This window comes from Carettochelys insculpta, chromosome 4 (assembly GCF_033958435.1).
Source record: "Carettochelys insculpta isolate YL-2023 chromosome 4, ASM3395843v1, whole genome shotgun sequence".
NCBI lineage: Eukaryota > Metazoa > Chordata > Testudines > Carettochelyidae > Carettochelys > Carettochelys insculpta.
The window spans coordinates 78507384-78520677 of record NC_134140.1 but is presented as its reverse complement, the minus strand read 5'-3'; the positions used below and the strand labels follow the sequence as shown (position 1 = coordinate 78520677).

Below are 13294 nucleotides of genomic sequence, written 5' to 3'. Positions count from 1 at the left end.
CCTGCGTGGTAGGGGCGACCACGGCAGTATAAGCACTGGTCTTGGGAAGGTGACCTAGACCACTCCCTTGGTGCATACCCTTTGCGTCTGGGGGAGGGAGACCGTCGAGACCCTGGAGAGAGCGACTTTGCCTAACAGTCCAGCGGTTCAAATCCCAGGAAGGGTGGAGGTGGTCCCAGCCAGGGTGAGGCTGGTTGCAGAAATGGAGAAGGGGGCTCCGGGTAGGCCAAGGGGGGGGGGACCCCTGCCTTCTAGTTGGAGTCTGCAACATAGTGGAGGGCTGTGAGAAAGCAACTACACAGCCCTGTGTGGAGAGGGGCTGCAATGCCTCCTCTTGTGTGCAGTCTTCCCCCTCCCTTGAGGAGGTAACCCCGCCCCTGACATACAGGGGATCCCGGCCCCGTCCGCACCGAGCTCGGCACACTCGAAGTCGGTGCCGCATGTGCGGTGTCCTTCGGTGCCGGCAGGCTGCGTGCCTGCGCGCTCTGCACCGCCGGTTTTCCGGGGGTCGGTGGTACCGGCGCTTGTTTAGCCGCCGCCCTGCCTGCGGTGCGGGGCGGCTGGCTGATTATCGAAGGGTGAGCCGCTTGCACGTGGCTCTCCGTGCCGCCGCCGATCAGCTGTTGCTGCGGCTGGGGGCTGCTCGCTCCTCCCGTCCCGCTCATTGTTGCTGCCGGCAGGGATCGGGCTGGGGGGCATACAGGGCATTCCGGCGTCCGCACCGAGCTCGGCACGCTCAAGGGCGGTGCCGCACGTGCGGTGTCCTCCAGTGCCGGCAGGCTACGTGCCTGCGCGCTCTGCACCGCCGGTTCCCCAGGGGTCGGTGCCGCTGCCCGCGGTGCCGCTGGTACCAGCGCTTGTTTAGCCGCCGCCCTGCCTGCGGTGCGGGGCGGCTGGCTGATTATCGGAGGCTGAGCTGCTTCCACGTGGCTCTCCGTGCCGCCGCCGATCAGCTGTTGCTGCGGCTGGGGGCTGCTCGTTCCTCCCGTCCCGCTCGCTGTTGCTGCCGGCAGGGATCGGGCTGGGGAGCATACAGGGGATTCCGGCCCCGTCCGCACCGAGCTCGGCACGCTCGAGGGCGATGCCGCATGTGCGGTGTCCTCCGGTGCCGGCAGGCTGCGTGCCTGCGCGCTCTGCACCGCCGGTTCCCCGGGGTCGGTGCCGCTGCCTGCGGTGCCGCCAGTACCGGCGTTTGCTTAGCCGCCGCCCTGCCTGCGGTGCGGGGTGGCTGGCTAAGTATTGGAGGCTGAGCCGCTTCCACGTGGCTCTCCGTGCCGCTGCCGATCAGCTGTTGCTGCGGCTGGGGGCTGCTTGCTCCTCCCGTCCCGCTCGCTGTTGCTGCCGGCAGGGATCGGGCTGGAGATACTTTCCTCCGTTTCTGCGCTGATGGAGTGAGGGAGGCAGCTTTCCTTTTAAGGGCCCCGGAGGGTCCCTTCTGCTGCGGCCGCTCCGGCGCTTCTGGCTGGAGGGCCTTGTCAAGAAGCAGCATTTTTTTTTTTTTTTTTTTTAAAGCCTGAAGAGGACATTGTTGGTGAGTCTTTGTGTTTTTAAGCGGGTACTTAGCACCTTCTTTGTGCCGTTTTCCCCGTCCGATGGCCTGCCTTAGCAGGAGGGCTGATGGCCCTAGCTCCTGGCCTCCGGCGCTTGTTACTGGGACTGGCTGAGCTGTCCCTCTCCTAGCTTGTTCGTTGTTGTTTTTTTTTTTACAAAATAACAACCGGCTAGCTCATAGTAGCCTAAGTGCCTGAAAAAACTTTAAGAAAAAACAGATAAAGCCGTTGAATACACTACTTGGCCTTAGCCTAGTTGGATTCCGTCTGCAGCCGACGGCGGTTAAGAGGAACTGGCGGGGACCGGATCGTGCACATGGCCGGGAGCGCGCGGGGGAGCGGCGCGCACCGGCGCATGCGCGGTCCAGCAGAAACTGCTTGGAAGATCCGATCTGCGGCGCCGGGCGAGCCCGACACCTAATGTGGAGCACCCACGGGGACACTCGAAGAAGAATAAATTATTCCTGACAAAGTTTTCAGAAGACGTGCAGACAAGGGCAGCAGGTTTGCAGAAGTTCTGTTGGTTCCCCCCGTGGCCAGAGCCTGCCCCTTTCTCTTACTCAAACTCTCTCCCCCTCTCCCTCACCTAAGGCTCTGAGAGAGGAAGGGGTGGGGCTTGGGGGGGGTTGGGTGCAAGTGCAGCTCTGGTGTACAGACTCTGGGATGGAGTTGGGGGATTGGGTACAAGAGGGATGCAGGGTGGAAGCACTGGGAAGGAGTTTTTCAGGCATAAGGGGCTGGCAACAGAGGGGGATTTTGCTGGCAGAGGTGCGCCTACACACCCTGTTTACTGCCATCAGCAGCCTCTGCCAGCAGTGAAATTTCACATGGCTGTGCTGATTAGCTGCAAAATTATGTTAATGAGCAGCCATTTGCAATTGCAAGACTGCTCATTAGCGTGAAGCTGCCAGCACTACAGATCCATATAGACCTTGCCCTAGAGAAGTTATTATTCCCATCTATTCAGCACTGGTGAGGCCTCATCTGGAATACTGCATCCAATTCTGGGCCCCCTAGTACAGAAAGGATGTGGAAGAATTGGAGCAGGTCCAACAAAGGCCAATGAAAATGATTAAGGGGCTGGAGCACATGACCTATGAGGAGAGGCTGAGGGACTTGGGCTTGTTTAGCTTGCAGAAGAGAAGAGTGAGGGGCCATTTGATAGCAGCCTTCAACTTCCTGAAGGGAGGGGAGCTCTAAAGAGGATAAACCGAGGCTGTTGTTAGTAGTGATGGATGATAGAACAAGAAGCAATTGTCTGAAGTTACAGAGGGAGGGGTTTAGTTTGGATATTAGCAAAAACTATTTCACCAGGAGAGTGGTGAAACACTGTGCTTTATCCAGAGAGGTGGTAGAATCTCCATCCTTAGCAGTTTTTAAGTCCCAGCTTGACAAAGTCCTGGCTGGGATAATTTAATTGGGGTTGATCCTACTTCAGGCAGGGGGCTGAACTAGATGACCTCCTGAGGTCCCTTCCAGCCCTAGAATTCTATGATTCTATGAATGTGGGTGTGGGAGGGTGTGAAAGATGAAGGTTTTGGGATGGAGTCTGGTTCCTGGCTCTGCTCTGGGGCAGAGGCACTGGGTGTAGGCTTTGGTCTAGGCAGTTCACTGTAGCCCTGCTGTTCTGCTGGTGGAGGGGGCCACCAGTGCATTTTAAGTTGCCTGGGGGGGCACACAAGGGGAGCATGTGGGGCAGCAGGGGATGCAGGGAGCCCAGGAGGAGGCAAACATCGAACTTTGTTGGAACCTGGGTCCAGTCCAGGAATATTTCTGGTTCTGGGGCACATTGGGTCCAGACAATTCACTGCCTGTGCACGCAGCGAGAAGGGAAACCGTGATTCTGACAAAAAAGATTTGGGGATCATGGCAGATAATCAGCCAAACATGAGACACCAGTGTGAAGCTGTGAGTTGAAGGAGCTAAAGCAATCTCTGGATATACCAGGAGGGGAATATCAGTTAGTAGGGTTGCATGAAATCTGTATTCAGCACTGGTAACTGCTACTGGACTTCTGTTTCCCATTCTGGTGACTACCGCTTAGGAAGGATCTTAAACTATTGGTGAGTTTTCAGACAAGAGCAGGGCCAGGTAAAATATACAGCCTGCGGGCCTGATCTGAGATGCTGGATGCAGCCCACTCATGCAGTAGGGAGCCTCAGGGAAGCTCCATGCCTGGTGCCCTCCATGCACACCACTCAGAAAAGTGGCTGCAGGACCCTGTTTAGTTCAATAGCTGCAAGCCCACAGGGAACGGGAGAGAGGCTTCAAGCACTGCCCCATGCCCAACACAATCCCATTGGCTGGTTGCTGACCAATGGGAGCTTTCTGTTTGAATAACCCTTTGCCTTCCTTCCCCCCAACAGGCAGACATGGCTCCTGTGGGCAGAAAGCCTACCTGTGAAATCAGCTGTGCTGCTGGCCAGGAGCTGGTCAGCTAATTCTCTCGGCCAAAGCCTGCCTCTGGCACCTCAGCCCATCCCTCTCCCCTCAACACTCTGCTCCTCCCACCCCACATAACCCAAACCCTCTGCCCATCCTCCTCCACCCATACCACTTCCTGGACTCTGCACCCCAGTCCTCTGTCCCAGGTCACAACCTAGCCCTGTGCGCCACACCCCCTCTTGCACCCCTCTCTCTTGCCCCAGGTCACAACTGCCTCCTTTACCAAAACTCCCTCCCAGACCCTGCTCCTCCTCGTATGCCCTAGTCCCTTACCTCAAACTCCGTTTTGCACCCAACATCCATAGCAAGCTCCACACCTACTCCATTAATTCTTGCAGTGGCTCCCCTCATCAAAAATTATTGCTCACCTCTGGACAAGAGCCATGAAAATGATTTAACTGGAAGATGAGCTCTGTAATGAAAGGCTCAAAGAGCTGAATTTATTAAGCTCATCAGCGAAATGTTAAGAGCACAGTTATATTGCCTAGTCATATGACAAGATTTGTAGCAGCAAGATTAGTTAATCACTGAAACAATTTACCAAGGGTTGTGGATTCTCTATCCTTGGAGATTGTTAATTCAAGATCAAATGTATGTTTCTAAAAGATGCTCCAGTTTAACCACAGCTATGGGACATTAAACTGGAATTAATTCAAGGAAGTCTTTCATGGATTGTGCTGTGCCATACTAGACTAGCTGATTAAAATGGTCCTTTTTGGACTAGACTAGGTCAGACTAGTTGGTTAAAATGGACCCTTTTGACCTACAAAACTTAGGTCATATATTTACATATGTGTAATGTCTCAAGCTATTTCTTCTCTCCAGATTATAAAATAGTTTTGGCAGTGAAATTATATTGTTTTGCATGGTTGTGATAAAATAGCATGCACAAAGAATATGGAGAGTCTTTATAAACGTTTTATTTCTTTACAAACCTTAGATGTAACTGTTCAAAAATCAACCTTTACATGCTAGTCAACGGTACAAAGAAAGCATCTAGTTGTATTGTATTGCTCAGGTTAGAAAAGCAAGTAGGCTACATTTAACATGGACAATTTCACCTTATTACCAGAAATTATAAAGGGAATATAGAGAATATTTGGAAGCTGGAGAGACTGATGTATGAAGAAATATTAAAAGCTTGCCTAAGCAGCAACTAAATGACAAAATGGGAACAGAGTATCCTAAGTGTGCAGATTCCATGAAGGGACAGGAATAACTGATTATACTACATAATTAGGAGTAATATAACAAAATTACAAAAAGGAAACACTTCTCCTGAGAGTGGGGCATTGTTACAACAGAGAACAGTTTCCAAAGGAGACTGGCATAACCTTGCACATTAATAGAACAATTTAACTACACCGAACAAAACTCTGAACTGTGAACTACAGGAAACAGTTCTGCATTAACAGAGAACAGATAAGCTTTTTGACTCCCATTTCTACTTCCTGTGATTTAATGAGAATTATTCTGAAAATTTTGTATTGTTTTAATGTTGGCAATTTATTTTATTGTTCTATTTTATTTTGATAGCACTTGTAATTTCTTTACAATAATAAGTTGCTTCAAGTAGTACCCATAATATGTTAGATCCTGTGCAAACAGGCCTCAATTGCTCGTGAATGATTTATGGAATGAGTCTATGGCATAGACGTTGTTAAACCCAAGTGATTTTAATCATGACAAAATGAGTCAGACACCCAAACATACATACATATTTATGACAAGTGAAATGGAAAAAAGTCCCATAACTCTGCAGCTAAAACATGTAAATTAAAAATTGTTTGGGCCTCAAATCCATCAAATCCATTTTGCACAGGGGCTCTGTTGAGTTCCAATCCCTTTCCCCAGTCACATGATCCCCCAGGAGTCATGGGGGAGCAGGCAGCTGGAAGAAAACTCCCCTTCAGTTGCTTAGGAGTTTTCCAGTGATGAGATCCTTCAGCATGCCAACATGTGCATCTGGGAAAGTGCTAAATTCTGTTGTGGTCACTGCACAAGGGACAAGGATGACTGACGCAAGGAGAGTGCAGTCCCTCTCTGACAGGGTTTAGGTATAGTACCTATCTGGTATAGGGAACTTTTCTGTGCTCAAGGTTGGTAGAGAAATATTCCAACTCTAATCAGTGCTTCAGAGCCTCAGTGTAATATAAGCATTAAAAATAATAATAGTAAAATAAATAACTTTCTTGAAAAAATAGCCTCTGCTTCTATGTAGCCTTAAAATATAATCTAGCAATATAGCATAGTTAGTTTCAGAGCATGAGGCAAAATGCAAAATGGTATAATTATGAATGTTTAGATTAGTTTATATAATTAAGTGATCATCTTTAAGCATGCTATATTACAACCATTCCTGCAAATTAAACTAATGTGGTGAATCCCTATCAACAAGTAATTTCATTTATATTTGTTTGCTGCATTCTCTAACAGGTGCATTATGTTTGTGAATAAAATATTTGTGAGTAGATCATGATTTCCCAAACTCTTTATTTCATAGGTTGGTGAGACCAGATGCAAAAAAGTATGCACCTCGAAATCTGATCTGAGATCCAATGATTTCAGCATCGTTGGAAGCTTGCCAAGAGATTTTGAATTATCCAATTATGACTGTTATGGAAAGCCCATTGAAGTAAACAGTGGACTTGGAAAATCTCAAGCAAAGAACAACAAGAAGCCGCCTCCTCCTAAGCCTGTCATTCCATCAGCAGCAAAGCGAATTGATCTTTATGCAAGAGCATTATTTCCTTTCTGCTTCTTGTTCTTTAATGTCATATATTGGTCTGTATATTTATGATACATCTTTTGTATTCTATCCAGGTGAAAGAGTATTTCATTCTTTCCCTCCCCAATCATGAAGGCCAGTCTGTGAAATTATTTTGCATTTGCAAAGCAATATATTGCATTTGAGATGCCATGTGATTGTAGTGAAAATATGGCACCTTAATTTTTGAATGAAAGCATGACACTGCAATGTCTGTGCTCAAACCAACTGTTGTATATAAATGTACAGCAAACATCCTGCTTTATGAATATCTGAAGGATAATGCATATCACATTATTAAAGAAAAATAATTCTGTTCAATTATGATTAACATACAGATTTAAAGTGTTTCTGATAATGAAACTGATGTGCATGTTGAGTATAAAGACCATTATTCTAGTATATTGTAGTATTTAACAGCTCTTATGACTTTCAGAGAAAAAAAATCTTGTTCTTGTATAATTTTAGATGGCACTGTTAAAGAACAAGCTATGTTGTAATTAATATTAGACTTTGTAAGTAAGTGGAGAAGGTATTGACTAAGCTGATCTTGTCTATGTGGAAGAATAAAGATCAGATAATTACTAATTTTGTAAAATTATCTCATTTTGCTTCCTTCAAGCAAACATACAGCAGAAGTAGATGAAAACATATCAACAATATATATGGGGCTAAATGTTGGTATCCATCTCCACAGGCAGAAAACCTGCACATAAAAAGGAAAGGGGGCTAGAGTCTGTCTTTCCTATTTCTAGACCATGCCCTCCCCTAATCTGGCAATATGCCATTCTCCAGACTTCTAATCAACAGGAACTGTGGAGCAGCATCACAGGTTACAAGTATCAGAGGCATAGCCAAGTTAGTCTGTATCTTCAAAAGCAACAAGAAGACCTGTGATTAGTGGCTCCAATCTGTATCTGGCTCACCTCCGGCAAACCCTTCCAAGAGTGAGGTGTAGGAATCAGAGTCTGGTCTGGTTTCCATGGGTTTGCAGTGTCTCAAGTTCAAAAGTCATGACTATATGTGCACTCATTGTTCCAATGGTCAAATTTCATCATGACCCATAAAGTTTGTATTTACCTTTGTGTAAGTTAGAACAGATCACCAAAAGTGAGGCTCGGTAACCATAATGAAAGGGACGGGTTTCTGATTGTGAACAACTTAGGCTAAGGCCCACACAGAGTCTCCCTATACAGAGACCAAAGAGCACAATGCAGTGTTTCTTCATATCAATCCATTTATCGTGCTGATGCTTGTAGAAAATTAATCCCTAAAAATGGTAAGGATGTGACACTGGAGTTCTGATCTGAAGCTGCTCTTTATATTCTTGACCATAATTTCCTAATAATTTAGTTCCATGAGGGTTGTAATATCATGATTTAATTTTTGGTTGTTGGGTTTAGTGTGCACATGCTAGGACGGCCTGTGCTGTGCAGGAAATTGGATTAGATGATTTGGTGGTTCCTGCTGGCCTTAAACGCTTTATAACTCTAAGACCCAGTAACGTGACATGAGTTCGGATTACAAAAGCATGCTACCTTAGTGTATGTAATACAGGAGTCAGTATTCACAGATGTCAGTGGCGACTATTACATTGTCTTTTGTGAAACTAAGATATAAAGCAAGACTACCAATAAAATAGCATTTTATACTGTCTGAAGGCATCGAAGAAGGTATGCGCAATGTAGCCCTCTCTAGGCGTGCACCTTGAGACTTTGCTTCAGCCCCAATGCAGCAACAGAAATTTGACTTCAGGGAAGACATTACTCTTGGGCTACAACCACACTACAGAGTTTTGTCAACAAAACTTGTGGCATGTCTACACATAAAATGCATTTTGTCAACAGTCTGTTGACAAAACTCAGCTCCTCCAGTGACAGCATTCTGCCTCTCCGCAATGAGGAATAAATAACACTTTTGTTGACAGTTTCTGTCAACAAAAAAGCTGTGTAGATGCTCTGAGGGGGCCCTCGTGACACACAGGGCTTCCAGTTCATTGGGCAGCCCTGTGTGCTGAGCTTTCAGTTGGCTGTTCCATCAAGAGACTGGCTGGGAAGTCTGGCTGCTCTCTGTCAACAGAGTGAATTTCTCTTTTGATCCGCTTTTGTGTGTGCACATGATCTGTCAACAGATGTTTCTCCAGAAGATCTCTTCTGACACTAACTTATGTTGACAGATCACTGTAGTATAGATGTGGCCTTGGAAAACAAGGTTGTAGTTGTTAGTCAAAATATTAAAGTAATACATTTTCCACTAACCAGGGAATTTACCAAAATGTATATATATATTAGGCCCTCCTTAAAGACGTGGGCAGAGAGAAGAGATGTCTGATATTTCCAGGTAAGTAAGAACTCAACTGAAATACATTCTTTAAGGAAAAACAGGTTACAAAATTTCTGTTGAGCTAAACCTTTGTTCACATGGGGCAGGTTCAGCCAGGATGGGCAACAGAAAAAATATCACACAACTTCCATGTTGTAGTTTGCCATATATTCCTGTGCGCTTAAGCTCAAAATGCATCTGATACAGCAGGCCCCCAAACTGCACATATACAACAGAAAAGTTCACAAGAGCTTCAGGAGACAGCTCATAAACCAAAACAAGTTTTAACAAACAACTATCTGTGAACAAAGGTAAAGTACTTTTAAGATGCAAGATCTATACCCCACTTAAGCACAGAGGTGAATTATTAGGGTATTCTTTGAATTTCAGAAAAACGTGGACAGCTCCTACGTGCATTGAAATCTACAGATAATTTCGGATCCTAGCAGCAATAATCAAAGAATCATAGAAATGGAAGGGACCCATAAAGGTCATCAAGTCCAATCTCCTGCATTCATGGCCAGGACAAGCACCATCTATATGAGCCATGATAAATGCATGTCTAATTGCTCTTAAACATCTCCAATGATGGAGATTCCACAGCTTCCCTAGGCAATGTATTCCAGTGGTTAACCACACTGACAGAAAGTTTCTCCTTATGATCACCCTAAACTTCCCATGCTGCTAATCTACACCCACTGCTTCTTATCCAATTCTCAGAGGCCAAAGACAACAATTTTTCTCCTTCCTCCTTGTAACACTCTTTTAGGTGCTTGAAAACTACTGACAAGTCGCCTCTCAGTCTTCTCTTTTCAAGACTAAACATACCCTATTCTTTCATTTTTGTTTCCTTCACAGGTCATGTTTTCTAGACTTTTAATAATTTCTGTTGCTCTTCTGTTGACCTTCTCCAATTTGTCCCCATCTTTCCTGAAATGTGGCATCAAGAACAGGGCATAATACTCCAGTTGAGGCCTAATCAATGAGAAGTAGAATGGAGAATTATTTCGTGTGTCAATGTTTCTTTCAATGTTTCTGTTAAAGCAGCCCAGAATGATGTTTTCATCCTACTTACTAGGCCACGCTCTCAGAAAACCATCATCCAGCACAGTCCATCAAGCTCTCACATGGAACTCACAAGGAAAACATAAAAGAGGAAGACCTTGGACAACATAGCGAATATCCACGGACAGACAACAACTGGTGTGCTCCTGGAATCAGCTGGAGGTTTTGTTCCAAGACATTGTGAAATGGAGGAGACTTGCAGGTGATCTATGCTCCACTTGGTGGAAAAGGATTTAAGTCAAGTCACCTCAGACACTTCTTCAATTTGTCCGGGTCATTGTGAATTTTCATTCTGCCCTCTAAAGCACTTGCAATCCCTTCCAGCCATGTATGATTCAAATATGGACGGCAGTTCAGGATAGTGGATACTCAATAAGTGTGCATCTCCAATGTTTAGGTATGCAGCTTTCAGGGGCTAATTTACATAGGCAGCCTGACTATAGCTCATAGACTGGTTTCTGTTTGGAGAAGATGGAAGGAAAAACACAAATATTACTGGATACTGAACTGAAAAACAAATTGTGGGGTGAAAGGCAGCAGCTAACATTGCATTGGCCATTGGCATTCAAACTTTTGTACTGATGACCCCTTTCACACAATAAACCTCTCAGTGCAACCTCTCATAAATTAAAGACATTTTTTATACTTGTGACCTCCCTGTGTTATAACTTCACAGCCCCCTGAGGGAGGTCACACACCCCAGTTTGAGAATCCCATTTTAGGATCTCTTTCAAAGCTGCCAGTTTTTTTTTCCAGTTGACATTTGTTTGGAAACTGTTGCAGAAATGAAGGAGAGATTCATACCGGGGAAGACTGCATAATATTTTTAACCTCATTCTTATGAATTCAAATTGTAGTGTCCACAAAGCTTCTTGAAATTCAACCCACTGTTTTTCCATGTTGAGTTTCTGTGTCCCTATTGCCCTATGCAAGATTTACACATGAGCATTGCATTGTGGGTACCTATCCCACAATACTGGACCTTGTAAAGAAAACATATAAAACTGCTGGAGTGCTTCCGCACACACAGCCTGAGGTCAATACTGCACTTTCGATGGCAGGACAGAGTTATGAACCTGGAAGTCCTGGACAGAGCAGGAACCACGAGCATTGAAGCCATGATTCTGAAAGCCCAGCTTCACTGGACAGGGCATGTCATACGAATGGAGGAGTCAAGAATCCCTAAGCAACTCCTCTACGGTGAACAATCCCAGGGCAAAAGGAATCAAGGTAGGCCTCGCAAGAGGTATAAAGACAGCGTGAAGGCCAACATTGCTCATGCTGGTTTAAAACCAGATCAGCTACACCAGCATGCAAAAGACCAAACAGGCTGGCGTGCTCTCGTATGACATGCGCATGACAACTTTGAAGAGCAGGGATGCGTACGCCTCCTTGAGTCTCGTGAGAGGAAGAAAACAACAGCAGCCACCGCACCAACAAAGCCAGGACAATTCCCTTGCCCCCAGTGTGAACGCCCATGCCGTTCAAAGCTTGGACTCCTCAGCCACATGTGAGTCCACAACTGATGAGCTATGGACTACCTACCTATCCCACCGTGCCTTAGCCCTGGTTGCTTGTGTGTGTTTCATGTTTGAATCCCAGAATGCAAAGCATTATCTCAGAATTCAGAGCACCCAGTAATGGTGCAAAAATGAACTGAAGATCACTCCATTTTCTTCACCAGCGCAAGCATGGATCCCCAAATGCTTCAATTCATAGCACACATGGTTTTGGCAACCACCCTGGCTGTTGCACAGTTTTGCCTTCAGTTACAAAGCTCAGTGATGGTTCAGTATCATGATGATGGTGGTGGTGGTGGTGTTTTTGAAGAGGAAATCTCACAACTGCCATCCAAATATTCACAACTTATGGCTGTCTGGATGTATTGCTGACAGTAGAATGGTTGTTTTTGGATCATGAGACCACATCATTTTGGAGTCCTGGGATGACCAGCAGTGGCTGCAGAACTTTCACATGCACAAGTCCATTTTCATGGAACTTTGTGATGTTCTGGCCCCCTGCCCTGATGCACAGCAACACAAGATTGAGGCCAGCTTTAAAACATCAGAAGTGAGTGGTAACTGCTCTGTGAAATTTTGCAATGCCTGACAGTTACCAGTTAGTGGCAAATTGATTTGGGGTGGGCAGATCTACAGTGGGGTCTGTGGCGATGGAGGTGACCCATGCAATCTTGCAGCATCTCCTGAGGAAGTCTGTGACCCTGGGAGATGTGCAGGCAATGACTGATGGCTTTGCTGCCATGGTGTTTCCTAACTGCAGTGGGGCAATACATGGCATGCACACCCCATCCTGGCCCTGGACCCCGTGGCCTCTGAGTACATAAACTAAACGGGGTTTTTCTCCATGGATTTGCAGGGGTTGGTAGATCGCAAAGGTCATTTCACTGACATCAACTTTGGATGCTCAGAACAGGTTCACGACATGCACAACTTCTCAAATCCTGGGCTGTACAGAAAGATCCTGGATGGGACTTTTCTCCCCAGTCAGAAAAATCATGATTGGTGATGTGGAGATGCCTATTGTTATATTGGGTGATCCTGCTTACCCTCTGCTCCCTTGCTTTATGAAGCCCTACACAGGAGCCCTGGACCGCAGCAAGGAAAACTCCAGTCACAGGCTCAGCAAGTGCAGAATGGTGGTGGAATGCACCTTTGCCTGTTTAAAAGTGAGGTTTGAATGTTTATTGACCCATTTGGAACTTTCTGAAACTAACGTCCCCACCATGATTACAATGTGCACTATTGTGCACAACATTTGTGAATCCATATGGGAGACTGTCCCATCCATCTGGAATTCCAAAGCTGAGGCCATAGGCAGGGCTTACTCAGAGCCGCCTACACAACCATCCACCAATAACCATGCTGAGACAGCAGCAATAAGGGACATTTTAAACCATAGCTCCATGAATGATCTGTAACACACATGCTACTGATGTATTTCGCTGACATAATGCCAATAAGTCATACCATGTCTCAATGAATGAATGCTTTTACTTGGTGGAAGGGGGTTAAGTTGCAGTAATTAGAATGCATGTGGTGGGCAGCTCCGCCTTCAGCCCTCCCCCAACCTACCCGGGTTCCCTGTGCAACAAGTTCTCTGCGGACTTCAGTGTATCAGTGGGCAG

At 46.1% G+C, this 13294-nt stretch overlaps 1 protein-coding gene across 1 annotated transcript in view; it reads left to right on the top strand.

The window, feature by feature from the left end:
- The window catches only part of GLRB (glycine receptor beta), an 88226-nt gene extending 81431 nt beyond the window's left edge, over positions 1–6795 (top strand). The window contains exon 9 of the mRNA XM_074991883.1: positions 6499–6795. Within this exon, the coding sequence (XP_074847984.1) occupies positions 6499–6795 (297 nt within the window). The remainder of the gene's footprint in view (positions 1–6498) is intronic.
- The last annotated feature ends 6499 nt before the right edge of the window (positions 6796–13294 follow it).